The sequence below is a fragment of the Chiloscyllium punctatum genome, chromosome 18 (assembly GCF_047496795.1).
Source record: "Chiloscyllium punctatum isolate Juve2018m chromosome 18, sChiPun1.3, whole genome shotgun sequence".
NCBI lineage: Eukaryota > Metazoa > Chordata > Chondrichthyes > Orectolobiformes > Hemiscylliidae > Chiloscyllium > Chiloscyllium punctatum.
Genome location: NC_092756.1, coordinates 80,228,611 through 80,242,087, shown reverse-complemented (window position 1 = coordinate 80,242,087; position 13,477 = coordinate 80,228,611). Strand labels below are relative to the sequence as shown.

The window sequence follows — 13,477 nt, the reverse complement described above, 5'->3', positions numbered from 1 at the left end:
TACGCCCTGCAATGGTAGCACTCACTATCTGGCTTCATGCTAACAGCAGTTTTATGGAAGTACAGGAGAAATTCAGAGAGGATTTACTTTTAGAAGGTCAAGCAGCTACTTAGGATGGGGAGCACAGCAACCTGGGAAATACAGAGACAAAAACTATTAAAACTAGCAACTCAAAGTGGTCAGGCCAAAAGGAGCATAAGCAGAAATTAGGGTTTTAGAGGTATAGAGTTGGCAGCAATGACCAACTTATACAGAACTTTGCTTTGGCCACACTTGACATCGGCCAGGGAGCTTCAAAAGCACATTCCTCATAGCACTGCTGCCTCATTGGTGTAAAGCTCCTTCAGTAACTTGGAGATACTTGGGGAACCAATGGAATTTTCAACACAAGGGGCCGAGAGTATAAATTATAACAACGCACATTTATACAGCTTCTTTCTCACAGCGAGACAGCCCAAGATTCTTCCTCTGTCACATTCTTGGACAAAGCTTGCCCTGAAGCCCATCAGAATATATTAGGGTGGGCGATCAGGAGCCTGATCAGGGAGGTACATGTTAAAGAACACCTTAAAAAGGATTGCAGGTGGTCAGATTTAGAATGCAAATCTCCAAACAAGGATCCTCAATTATACTAACACTGTGGCCCAGCTCAATGAGGGGGTGGGCGGTGGGTCAGTGACTTCACCACTCCATAGGTGAGGGAGTACCTATCAGAGGCACCATTATGTAGAGCTGTGTGGGATCTGACAGGCAATGATCTTGAACAGCTCGGCTTTTAAAGTTTTTAGCGAAGCAAGCATGTGTGTAGACAGCATGAACTTACCTCCACTTTCAATGAGGAGGTCAAACAAATCATCCATTTGTTGGCTTCTGGAGTTTTCCTGAGGACAGTAAAAACAGTGGAGTCACCGCAGAGTGCAAACTAATATTGGAAAGAACCAAAGGTGCTGCAATGTGACAACTCCCAAGCAGGAAGCCACTTGCCTGGTGTTAACAGATGAACCCCCTGCTGAGAGCCATGAGCCTGAAACACTGATGGGACCAAGCTACCAGTGGGGAGAGTGCACCTGCCCTGTTTCAAGTTAGGATTCAGAAAGGCCTATGGAGATGACGTGTCACCCCGATGAGGGGGGGGAAGAGAGGAAACTGGCACATCCAGTTTCAGAAAAGCTCCCCCTTGGCACAAAGGCTGCACCAGACCAGTACCAACCACCAATGAACCGGGTCCCATCGATGGTTAGGACAAGTGCTGAGGTCCAATGCCAAGTCCCAGAGATTTCTCCACGTGTCCTGGAGACGGGAATAACAACAAATCTCTGAACGGAGTGAAAATTGCCGACCTGTCCAGTCTATGATTAGGCACGAGCTTGACACACAATGCCACAGGAGACATGCCATGGTGTTTGGCCCCATCCTGACCGAGACATGATGTGAAGATGCCTGTATTGGACTAGGGTCAGAAGTCACACAACGCCAAGTTAAAGTCCAACAGGTTTACTGGGAATGACAATGATTGAGCAGTGCTCCGATAGCTTGTGATTCCCAACAAACCTGCTGGACTATAACCTGGTGTTGTGTGACTGCTGACTCTGACTAAGACTGCTCTCTCTCCCTGAATTGTGTGGGGCTTCATTTCCTATTTTCCATCAATCTGAACAGGTACTCTGTACTTCCACACTCTGCCTTTGGTCTGGCAGCCAAGTAGCAATCCATTCTCATTGCCCCCTGACTGTACATGCTTTAACTGAGTCCACTGGTCTATTGTGAGACCTTACCAGAGGCTTTATGAGCAATCTTGCTTATTATTAACTCTTCAAAAACTCAGAGGGTTGGCCAAGTAACCCGTTCTAAATCCTTTTGACCAATCATTTTGAATTATATTTCTGCTTTTCAGATGCTTCACTTTTCCTCCCTATTGTGGGGGCTCTATTAATGTTCCAACCTCTAATATTAAACTGACCAGGTCTGTCGCAGCCTGCACCCTATACTGTTCAAACTTCCCTCCTAAAATACAGTTACAGCATTAGTAATTCACTACTCCATTTTTCTGATAAATTATCAAATGTGTTAAAAAAAATACATCTGCTATTTCTCGCCCAGATTCTTTTACAATACAGGATCGCAATTGATTCAGACAAGGGGTCGCTGCCCTAATTTTAATCACGATCCCATCACTTCTAATCTCATCTTGAGGTACCATGCCCACCTGACCCGACTTTCCAAATAAATACTGAAGCAAAATGATGACAGTTGTGCAAATTTACCTGTGATTTTATCCTGACACCACCCCTTACTGTCCCTACTTCCATTTTGGCTTTCCTTTTCTTTATCTGCCTTCAGAACATTTTGCTAATTTGTTTTTTTTTTAATCTCGATTATTTGGCTTCATAGTTCCTCTTTGTCTTAATTTGTTTTTTCATTCCTCCCCCGATCACTTCATGTGCTCCCTCGTACCGCTGTGTCTTTTTCCAAGATGTCCACTGCACCCTTTAGAATGGTACCCTTTTAAAAACATTTCTTCATCTCCTTTCTCCCCACTAAAACCCATCATGTCTTTGCATTATACTTCATGGGGCCATGAGGCTGCCCATCTCTGCCCTCAGTAAACTTCTCACAAGTCACAATACTTTTCATTTCATCTGCTTCAACCAGCCTATCGGGCGGTCCATTTCAGATCGTCACTGTTGTAGGGGCAGGGCCAGTTAGCGGCAATATATAAATTGATACTCATGATGAGCGCTACTGGTAAGATCCTGTTCAAGGAGAAAGTGACACCGCTAGTGCAGCAGAGGAAAACTACTTCCTAGTCTAACTGGAAGAATCTCTGGTGCTTAACAAGATGTAGTTTGTGACATGTTGACAACTAGTAACACATGATGTTGAGATGGTTATTGATATTACATAGATTTTCATTCTGTTCAGTTCTGGGCACCATATTTAAGGAAGGAGGTTAAAGCCCTGGGGAGACTTTAAAAAGAGATTATCTAAAAGGATACCCAGAATGAGGGATTTTAGATAAATAGAAAGATTGGGATTGGAAAGAGACACTGGGCTTACCGTTCCCTGCTCCAGACCTCATTGAGGTATTCAACATCATGAACAGTTTTGACAAAGTAAAGGAGGATATGCTGTTGCGACTAGTTGGCATAACCAAGGGGTCACAATGCCAACAAGAGAGATAGGAGTGAGGGGAGAAATTTCTTTACTCAGGGAATTGTTAGGATTTGGAATGTGCTGCCTGGGAGAATGATGGGAGGCAGATTCCATAGGTGGTTTCAAAAGAGAACATATATTTGGAAATAAAGTATTTAGAGACTACAGAGATACGGCTGGGTAGCCCTTTCAGGACTCTGCATGGACAATGGGCCGAATGGCCTCCAGCTGTACTGTAAAATTTGATGATATGACAGACATTGCTCCAGAAATGTTGAGGACGGCCAGATTTAGGGTGCACTTCCTCAGTGACCCTCCCACAATGTCCGGGAGGTTAATCTTCAATTCCCAAAACCAGCAGACTAACCCTGGAGGGTTCATAACTCTACAGGGAGGCCAGTCAGTGCTCTGAAATAATGATGCAGCACCTTGGAGGAGGATTAGGGTGAGGGAGACAAAAGTTTCTCTTATTCTCTCATAAGTGACCCCCCCAGCCCCCCACCCCCCACCACCCCCAACAGTGATATAGTCTGTGGACATATCTTTAAGCTGGCGTTAAGAAAGCAACTGAAGCAATGGGTGAGCTTACCTTGTGCGTGGAGCTGGGGCCGTTACTCACAGCGTTTGTCCTGGCTTTCAGCGAGCTCTCAGTTACACTGTTTACAAAGCAAGGCTGCACGTTCAGGGGTGTAAAAGAGTAGGAAAGCACCCCGGATGTCCCAGTGATCAGCTGCAGACCTAACTTCTGGTCCTACAATGAAAACAGAGTGAGGAGGAGTCAGACACAGCCTGCTGACGTTCAGTCCAAACAGGCGAAACCTGCCGCAAAAAAAGTGCTTTTAATAAGTGCAGCTTCCCACAGCTTTATTACTCCAAAACGTTAAAGAGATGGTAGGCCATTAGACTTATTCATTAATGAGGATTACAAGTTTAAATTGTGCCAAGATTGCATTTCAACACTTGCTCCAAGCTGATATTTCAATAAACCAACTATCTATTCCTATCTTAAGACCATAATATCCAGAAGGAGAATTAGGCCATTCAGCCCACCAAGTCTGCTCTTCCATTCAATCAGATCATGGCTGATCTGATAAATTCTCAATTCCACTTTCATACCTTTTCCCCATAACCCTTGATTCGTTAAAATATTGATCTCAGCTTTGATTATACTCAATAACCGAGCCTCAACATCCTTCTGGCATAAACAGTTCCAGACTCCCCACCCTCGAAGAAACAAAATGCCTCATCTCTGCCTTAAAAGTGCGATCCTTGATTCCAAGATGTTGCCCTCTGGTCCTAGACTGTTCCACAAAGCGAAACAACATCTCATCTACCCTGTCAAGCCCATTAACAATCTTGAATATTTCAATGAGGTTCACCCTTCATTCTTCTATGTTGTATTGAGTACAGGTCCAACCTACTTGACCCCTCCTCATAAGACAGTTCCTCCAGACCCTAAGTCAGCCCTGTGAACCTTCTTTGGCCTGCCTCTAATGCCAGTGAATCTTTGCTTCGATGAGGGGCCTAACGTTGTTCACAGTATTCTCTCTCTGGTCTGACTAGTGCCTTGTATACATTTAGCAAAACCTCTCTACCTTTATACACCACTCCCTTTAAAATAAAGGCCATTTCATTTCCTCACTGAACTTGAGAGCTTTTTGCGATTCGAGGACGAGGTCTGCCCAATCCCTCTGTTCTGTAGCCTTCTGCAGTCTTTCTCCATTTAAGTATTATTCAGCTCCTCTATTCATTTTGCACAACCTCACATTTGCCAAAATCATATTGCATCCACATCTTCTCCACTGCGTTCAGGAAACAAAAATTGTAGAATGCTGTTGAATCCACTTTGCCCTGAAATCCATCCCTGTTCCTTCACTGACAGACAGGCAGCACAATAAAAAAAAAGTCTCTACCTTTTTCACAGCCTGGTTCGTCACTCCTGCCTCCGACTGCTGCTTCGGCTGGCTGGTAGGTGATGGTTGCTGCGCCTGTCCTTGGGAAGGAGGGGATGGCACTGCCTGAGAACAGAGAGAGGGAGGGTGGGAGGGATGGACAGACATTAAGAAGCTATGAGACAACTGGAATAGCATCACAAGGTGCCAATCACATCTAGGTGAAGCAATGCTATTTATTTTTCCCCTGGAATTTTACTGACATCTTTCCACGATGCCGAACTTTGGAAAGTATTCTCTCACTATCAGCTTGGTCCAACTTTGAATGTTTGCGACCTCCAATCAGACACATTGGTCAGGATCACATCTCAACAGCCGGGGGGGGGGGGGGGGGGGGGGGTGCGCGAAGAGGAGAGATAGGGGGCAGTGTTGAACGGGGGTGGGGACGAACAGTGGGGCGGTGTTAGGGGCAGACTGGGGCACGGCGGACGGTGAGCAGGAGCTTGCACATGGTGCAAGTCTCCTGAACGGGGAACAGACTTAGCAAGTGCTCCCTATGTCAATCCCATTGAACTGATGATGGTGAGGTGTGTGGGGGGGGGGGGGTGGGGGGGGGTGGGGGAAGGCTTCAGCAATACTGCAGGTGCCTTACACACAAGTGTGTGTCTGCTCAGAAACAAACCCTGAGACAGAGAGAGGGAGCAAGACAGGCAGACAGAGGAAAACTTCAAAAAACTCCGAGCCCCAGAGGAGAGGCATTGAATCAGTTAACTGAATAATCAATTATCCGAACAAAATAGTGGCCCGCCCATCTCATTCGGATAATCAAGGTTCCTCTGTATTTAGCACTGCACATTGTGTGCTCATTAACCTAAATTATTTGCAGGAATAGATAAAGTTTACATAATATACACATACAATATACAATCCCACCCAGAGTCTCCGTAGACATACAATGTGTCTTAATCCATCAGAACTTTGATTTCACGTTGGTTGTAATTTTCACTCTATCAAGCTTTATTTTAAAGTCTGTCATCTTCTTCACATCAAACTGATAGAAGGTGCATTATCGATTAAAACACCTGAAAACGTGACTGAAATAAATGCAGACGCTTCAGAATCACTGCCACAAACCTCAGTCTTTTACAAAATAAAATCCTCTTTTCCTGAGCAATCCATTCAGCAATTCTCATCAGATCACAAAAAAAGAAAGAAAACTTCCTGTTAATTTTCCCAAGAGAGTAATCTGCTTTGTAGCAAAGTCAGTTTCAAGGGAATAGCTTTTAAAAGCAGGAAGAGCACTGGTTAAATAGCTCCCTCTGCTGTCAGTGTGCTTTACTACAGAAACACATCCAACACGCAGCACAGGGACAGAACTGTGCCAGTGCCACATAAACGTCAAACCAACCTACTTTATCTCACTCTGTCAGCATTTCATTCCAACCCTTTTCCCTCATTTCCAGCTTTTTCTTAAAGGCATCAATGCTATTCCCTTTCACAGGTAGATAGGATAGTGAAGGTGGGGTTTGGTATGCTTTCCTTTATTGGTCAGAGTATTGAGTACAGGAGTTGGGAGGTCATGTTGCGGCTGTACAGGACATTGGTTAGGCCACTGTTTGAATATTGCGTGCAATTCTGGTCTCCTGCCTATTGGAAAGATGTTGTGAAACTTGAAAGGGCTCAGAAAAGATTTGAGGATGTTGCCAGAGTCGGAAGATTTGAGCTACAGGGAGAGGCTGAACAGTCTGGGGCTGTTTTCTCTGGAGCGTCAGAGGCCGAGGGGTGACCTTATAGAGGTTTATAAAATCATGAGGGGCATGGATAGGGTAAATAGGCAAAACCCTTTCCCTGGGGTCAGGTCGTCCAGAACTAGCGGGCATAGGTTTAGGTTGAGAGGAGAAAGATATGAGAGAGACCTTAGGGGCAACTTTTTCACGCAGAGGGTGGTACGTGTATGGAATGAGCTGCCAGAGGATGTGGTGGAGACTGGTACAATTACAACATTTAAAAGGCATTTGGATGGGTATATGAATAGGAAGGGTTTGGAGGGATATGGGCCAGGGGGCTGGCAGGTGGGACTAGATTGGGTTGGGATATCTGGTCGGCATGGACAGGTTGGACCGAAGGGTCTGTTTCTATGCTGTACATCTCTATGACTCTACGACTTTCTATGGATTACCTCATATTTTATCTAGAGTTCTGGTCTCCTCCGGACAATTGGAAACATTTGCATGTTTGCCCTACCTAATCACGCTAATTTTAACGGGTTTCCGTCAGGGTGCCCTTGTACTTCTCAGTATGAAATCAATCAATAATTATTCTCACTGACTAGTCAAATCATGGGACAGAGTCTGATGAAAGATTTCGACCTGAAACATCAACTCCCCTCCCCCTTTGATGCTGCCTGCTCAACTTTTCCAGCACAACCTTTTATCCACTCTGACTCTCTAGCATCTCACTACCTTCATTGGACAAGATTTGTAAATATAGCTGTCTGAGCACTCGAAGGATCTGAAGCAAAGTGTTAAGCCAACGTTCAAATGGGTAAAGGTATGAACCCCTCAGCACCTCCAGCATTATCTTTATTGATCCTCCCTGCTGCTACACACTAACCTGTTGAACACAAAATTCCTAGACTCACTCTTTTCAGAGTACCTCAGAATTAATACTCAAAGAAACATTAGGCAAGGAAAACGTTCTCTCATCCAGCTTGGGCGAAGTTCGTAGAAAAATAAAAAGCAGATAGCGTAGGCCATTCGGCCCTTTGAGAATACTCTGCCATTCACATCTGATCAGCTCCACTCCTCCTCTGACTTACCTGATTCTATTCCTGATTTCCTGATTCTATTAGCAGCCATCACCTAAATCTATGATGACATACACTCAATGATTGCACATGCACAACCCTCTCACAGTAGGGGATTGCCATTCACAAGAATCTCAGTGTCTTCCCTTGTCCTGAGATTACAAACTGCCAGCTCTCAACTCTCTGGGGAAGCAGCCTCATTGTATGTCCTTCATCACATCCCCATATACACCTGATGTATTTAACATACCTGATGACCGCTGCGCTGGTAGAATGTGTTAGAAGAGGCAGCTCGTCTGAACCTGGGCTAAAGGGCCTGATTCTGTGCTGTACATTCTCCTAACTCTGGGGGAAGTGGTGTGGGGGATGATGTATCAACCACCCACTGGAGATTGCATCAGCTGTATTAAGTGCGTACCTGTCTTGCTGGTGGACCCTTGGCCGCACTGACAGCAGGAGACACATGACACACGTTGTTGTTTTGTGGAGTCACCGTGAGGAGGATGTGGGTACCCACTCCGTTTGCCAGCAGACTCGGAGCTTGGCTCGGTGCCATGGTCCGTGGTGCCCCCGTGGTCACCTGGTTTGGCTGCACCGGGCTCAGCAGAACGGCCGGCGTGGGTGAGGGCTGCTGCTGCTCGCAGGTGCCCGCTTGACCCTCCTGCTTCACCACCACGGCCTTCACTGGCACAAGGTTCGACCCCCCCGGAGCATCGATGGGGCTCGGGTTGCTCCCTGGGGGTTCAACGTGGTTGAGGAGCGGGACAGGTTTCGCTGGGTTCGAGGGCGCAGATTGCCCTGAAAACAGACAACTGGAGGGCAGGTTCTCCTGCTTGACGGCGGTGGGAGTAGGTTTCTGGTTGCCCGGCACAGTCAAGGCCACGCTGAGGGGCGGCTGTTGGAGCTGGGTTCTCTTCTCCTGGTCGAGTTGCAGCCGGAGTGCTTCCACCAGCTGCTGCTTCTGCCTGAGCATCCTGGTCAGCTCCTCGATCTGCTTGTCCTTCTCCTGCAACATCAGATCCTTAGTTGCGGCTTGAGCGTCTTTGTCCGACTCTTGGCAGTGGCCCTGGATGCTGCTGGGCACCAACCTGGCGATGCCGGTCATGCCGTTGATAGGAGCCGGCTCCTCGGTGCCAAATGGCCGCATGGGCGATGACTGGAGAGACTCCGTGACCACCTCGGGAGTTGCGCTCTCCTCCATGCTGTGCAACGAGTGGTCAGAGGGGGCAGGTGACACTGGAGGGCTGGAACCGGAGCTGCCCAACTTCGCTGCCACCATGGTGTTGGCTACATCCCCAGGAGCGGCACTGGTAACCGCTGCTGGGATGCTGCCACCGAGACGGACAGATGGGAAGGCCATTCCCTCCGCAGGTTTCGAAGGGGTGGTGCCAGTCTTGGTCATGGCGGACACAGTGGTGGCTAGAGTCCCGCCAGCTTTGTTCAGTTCCTGATAGTTCTTCAGACGCTCGATGAGGTCGGTTTTTGTTCCCGACACAGGCAAGGCCCTCAGCTTCAGCTCCTGCTTCAGCTCAGCCACCTACAGACAGAAACAAAGTCAGACACAACTCAGTGTACAACCACTCAGCACAACACAGCAAGAGGCCATTCAGGCCAGCACACCTGCACCAGCCCTTTATCGCTTTATCCCCTTCAAGTACTTCACCCAATTTCCTTTTCAAAACTGCAACTGGATCCACTTTCCAGCATGCACTGTTCCATTGTTATTTCGCTGGTGGGGGCCACAAATGCAGACCAGGAAGATTCCAGGCTGGATCCCTGGGTCTGTATTGATCCCAGCTAGTGCAGGAAGGAGGGAGGGAAACTGCAGACCAACAAAGAGTGGATACAACAGCAAGATATCCCTGGGTTGGGAAGTCTCAGGGCTCAGTGACAATCAGACCTTTCAGAAGAAGAAGAAAGTACGAGATCCATTTTAACTGCTTGCATCTAACTCTCTCCAAAAGGACAATACTGCCTCGAAAATTCATGTTGCGGTGGAAAGGTATCCATCTACAGCTGGTTCTGAATTACTTACGAAATTCTTTAAAAGCTGATAATGGCTGGAAGGTGAGTCAAAACCACAATTTGCTCTTTTCACTCTACCACAGGATGTCTCAGTGTCACTGGCAAGGCCAGCGTTTGTTCCTCATCCTTACCTGGCCTGATTCGACCATTTCAGAGACCTGTTTAAAGTCACCCACAGTCTGCAGTCACGTCTGGACCAGACCAGGTGAGGAGGGGGGGGGGGGGGGGGGGGGTAGCTTTCCTTCCCCAAACAAGATGGGTTATGATGATAATTGATGACAGTTTCCTGGCCACCTTTACCAAGAGCAGCTTTCAATTCCAGGTTACTCCTCGAGGATGGGATTTGAACCAGCGTTCCCAGACCCTCGGAATGATGAGCCCAGTTATGGTACCATCACAGCTTCCTCGCACAACATCCACCAATAAAGAGTTGGATGAAGGCAGCATCAAAAGCTGGTTAATAGGACAAGGCTGAGCCTCCTGTGCATCTCCAGTGGGCAGTAAAGGCTTCAGGATTGGCAAGAGGTAGCGACGGCTAGACCACAAGGGGGTGGGAAGGCAGAGCTAGGTAGGGACAGCAAGTTCCTTTCTTGAAGGATATTTCTGCACACGCTGCATTTTCCTGACAATTAAAATTCCATTTGCTTCCTGCATTATTTTCTGTACCAGCATGCTAACTCGGTGTCTCATGTGCAAGAATACTCAGATCGCTGCATGCTGTAGTTGTTTGGAGTCTCTCTCCATTTCAGTAATGATCTGCCTTTTGACTCTTCCAAACAAAGGGCCCGGCCTCTTACTTTCCGGCACTAAATTCCATTTTTACCCATTTCCTTAACCTGTCTACACCTCCCTGACAAATTCCTTATATCCTGACCACAACATGCCTCCTGTTTATTTGTGTATCACCAGCTAATTTGGAAGTGTTTGTGAATAATCAAAGCCCCAGGATTGATCCTTGGGACCTTCACCTCATCCATGTTATTCAGTTTACCCCCCTAAACACAGCCATTTGATAAGGGACTAGACAATCTGTTTTTAAGGTACCTGCTGAGGGACAAACATTGGCCAGGACACAGCAAGGACTCAGACCTTCCAATGATACTGAGAGATCCTTTAAGACCTTCTGAGAGGGTTTCATTTAAAGTCTCCTCTTAAACCCACAGGAAAAATATTGCAATCACTGCCACTTTGTAGGTACTGAAGACCCCTCAGTTGTTTCAGTCAATGCACAGTTTAGCCAAGCGACCAGGAAAGTGCAGGCTTACAAGGCATCAAGTTGGTCATCGCCTCAGCGATCCCAGTTACAAAGTCTACATTGCTGGAAAGTGCAAGCTCAGCTTTGCCTCTTGGTTAAACAGCATCATTACTTCCGCTCTCGCAAGAGGGATTACTCACGTAAGACACTGCAGAATTACAGCACTGGCTGCAGTTCATCCTGCTATGAATCACCAGCTCCAGATCAGTGCAGGGAGAGGTGGTCCACTACATATTTGATAGATCACTTAGAACATGCTGAGTGACAGACCAGGAAGATAAGGCAGACCTTGGGGGGAACTATGAAATAAATGCAACAGACCTTCAGGTCGTCGAGGTTAGAGGGCAGCGACCCCGGTGCTTTGATGATAGTTGTGCAGCTGTTCTGCCGAGTGAGTCTGCCTGAACCTGGTGACGGTGTGCTATTACTCAGAGTCCTCACTGATGCGGCACTGCTGCTGGTCTGTTTGTCACTGTTGGGCCTGAGACAGAATGAGAGAAGCAGCCATGATTAGACCGGCAATCACAACCATATGCAGTTACACGGCAACACTGGAGCCGAGAACAGTCAAATGTCATTACACACCAACAGGCCAGCTGGCCCAACAAGAGCCTGCCCTCACCCTGTTTCATGCAGCCGTTTCAGCAGTTCTGCAGAGGCCACTATAAAACACTAGTTCAGAAATAGCTGCCGTCATTCACCACTTCAGTGAGCACTTGACAGATAGCACTGCAGCTGACACTCTGTATCTTCAACACCATGGTGTCAGACCTCAGCATTGTGAATTCAGGCGGTGATGGGGACTAAATTATTAAAAGAAGGGTCTCTTTTCTTTAGAAAGTACAAGGGGACATATGCTTCCAGAAACTGGAGACAAATTTAGATGAAATTCTTTCTGGCCTAAGATACTCTACCATGCAGTCAATTCCACAGTGATTATGTCAAAATAGAGTGTGTACTAAAATACAAGCAACAGACCAGGTAGTGCATGCTTTCAGAAGCTGCATATCAAGCAGCTTGATTGCTGCTTGTAACCGAGGGAACTGGCCCAAGTGTTCTCATGGGTCACTCACACCTCTGAAGGTGAAACCTCAAGTTTAACAGTTCACACACTGCAACTTCATTTGCAAACTGTAGAGTAGGAAAAAACCCTGAAGTCCCACTGTTGCTCCCAACTCCTCTCTCAAAGGTTTAGCTTTGTGGGGGCAGGTAGCAAAACCAACCCCAGTAACTCATCCTGTACTACCCTGAAAGTGTAGTGAAATTAATGACGGACTAATCCTTGCCCTGCCTTCATTCAGCACAATCCAGTGGGAGAAACTATTAAGCAATCAGAAGCAGGAAGCCCGACTCCCTCTCCCCTCTTTAAGGTAACAATGACGAGGTTCCAATAACGCCCTGGGGGTGGGAGGGCGAGATTAGCCAATTCAGCCCAGACTGAGTCAGAACTAAACCTGAGTCCTCAATGGCTGTCGTGACTCAAAATCAATTCAGGCACTGCATCAGCTCACTAATTAATGAACTACAGCAACCTTAGAACCAATAACCTCCTGTATGGAGGCTGCTGCCTCACAGCACCAGGGAGCCGGGTTTGATTCCAGCCTGGGGCCACTGTCTGTGTGGAGTTTGAACATTCTTCCCATGTCTACGTGGGTTTCCTCCCACAATCCAGAGATGTGCAGGTCAGGGTGGATTGGCCATGTTAAATTACCCATGGTTTTCAGGGAGATAGGTTAGGTGCATTAGTCAGAGGTAAATATTGGATAATAGGGTAGGGGAATGGGTCTGGGTGGGTTTCTCTTTGGAGGGTCAGTGTTGACTTGTTGGGCTGAAGGGCCTGTTTCCACACTGTAGGGATTTTAACCATCCTGCAAAGGCAGTAGGCAGATAGGGGTGTGTGTGTGTGTCTTACTTTGGACGTGCAGGAAGGATAGTCTGGTAGTTGTAGTGCTGCTGCTGCTGTTGACACAGGATCTGGAGCTGCAGGAAGAGCTGCTGCTGCTGGAGGAGTTTGGAATAGGCCGAATCCAGGGGCAGGGCCTCGTCGAGTTTCTGGTCTGGTGGGACGTACTGGTGGTACTTGAGTTTCTTCACGCGGGATTTTGGCTCCTTCAGCTTCTTGCCCCTCTGGTTCTTGTCTCGCAATGTCTTGGGCTGGCTTTGCTGCACGTGGAAAGGACCAAGAAATACAATCTGATTTCATCTGGAACACCCAGAAGAGGCAGGTAACATTTAGACCACCCAACTGACAAAATCAAGACACAACTTACAAAATGACAAACACACCAGGCCACAGTCCAAAACTAGAAACAGACCGAAACATAAAAAAAGGAGGCAGCTCCACAT

General features: G+C 47.2%; 1 protein-coding gene across 6 annotated transcripts in view; it reads right to left on the bottom strand.

The window, feature by feature from the left end:
- Positions 1 to 13,477, bottom strand: part of LOC140489239 (myocardin-related transcription factor A-like) — a 207,482-nt gene that overhangs the window by 11,285 nt on the left and 182,720 nt on the right. For all 6 annotated transcript variants that reach the window (XM_072588561.1, XM_072588564.1, XM_072588559.1 and 3 more), the window contains 6 exons: positions 13,044 to 13,294; positions 11,453 to 11,612; positions 8,270 to 9,388; positions 5,067 to 5,171; positions 3,743 to 3,904; positions 824 to 881 (listed from right to left, as the gene is read on the bottom strand). In XM_072588561.1, coding sequence (XP_072444662.1) covers positions 824 to 881; positions 3,743 to 3,904; positions 5,067 to 5,171; positions 8,270 to 9,388; positions 11,453 to 11,612; positions 13,044 to 13,294 — 1,855 coding nt within the window. The remainder of the gene's footprint in view (positions 1 to 823; positions 882 to 3,742; positions 3,905 to 5,066; positions 5,172 to 8,269; positions 9,389 to 11,452; positions 11,613 to 13,043; positions 13,295 to 13,477) is intronic.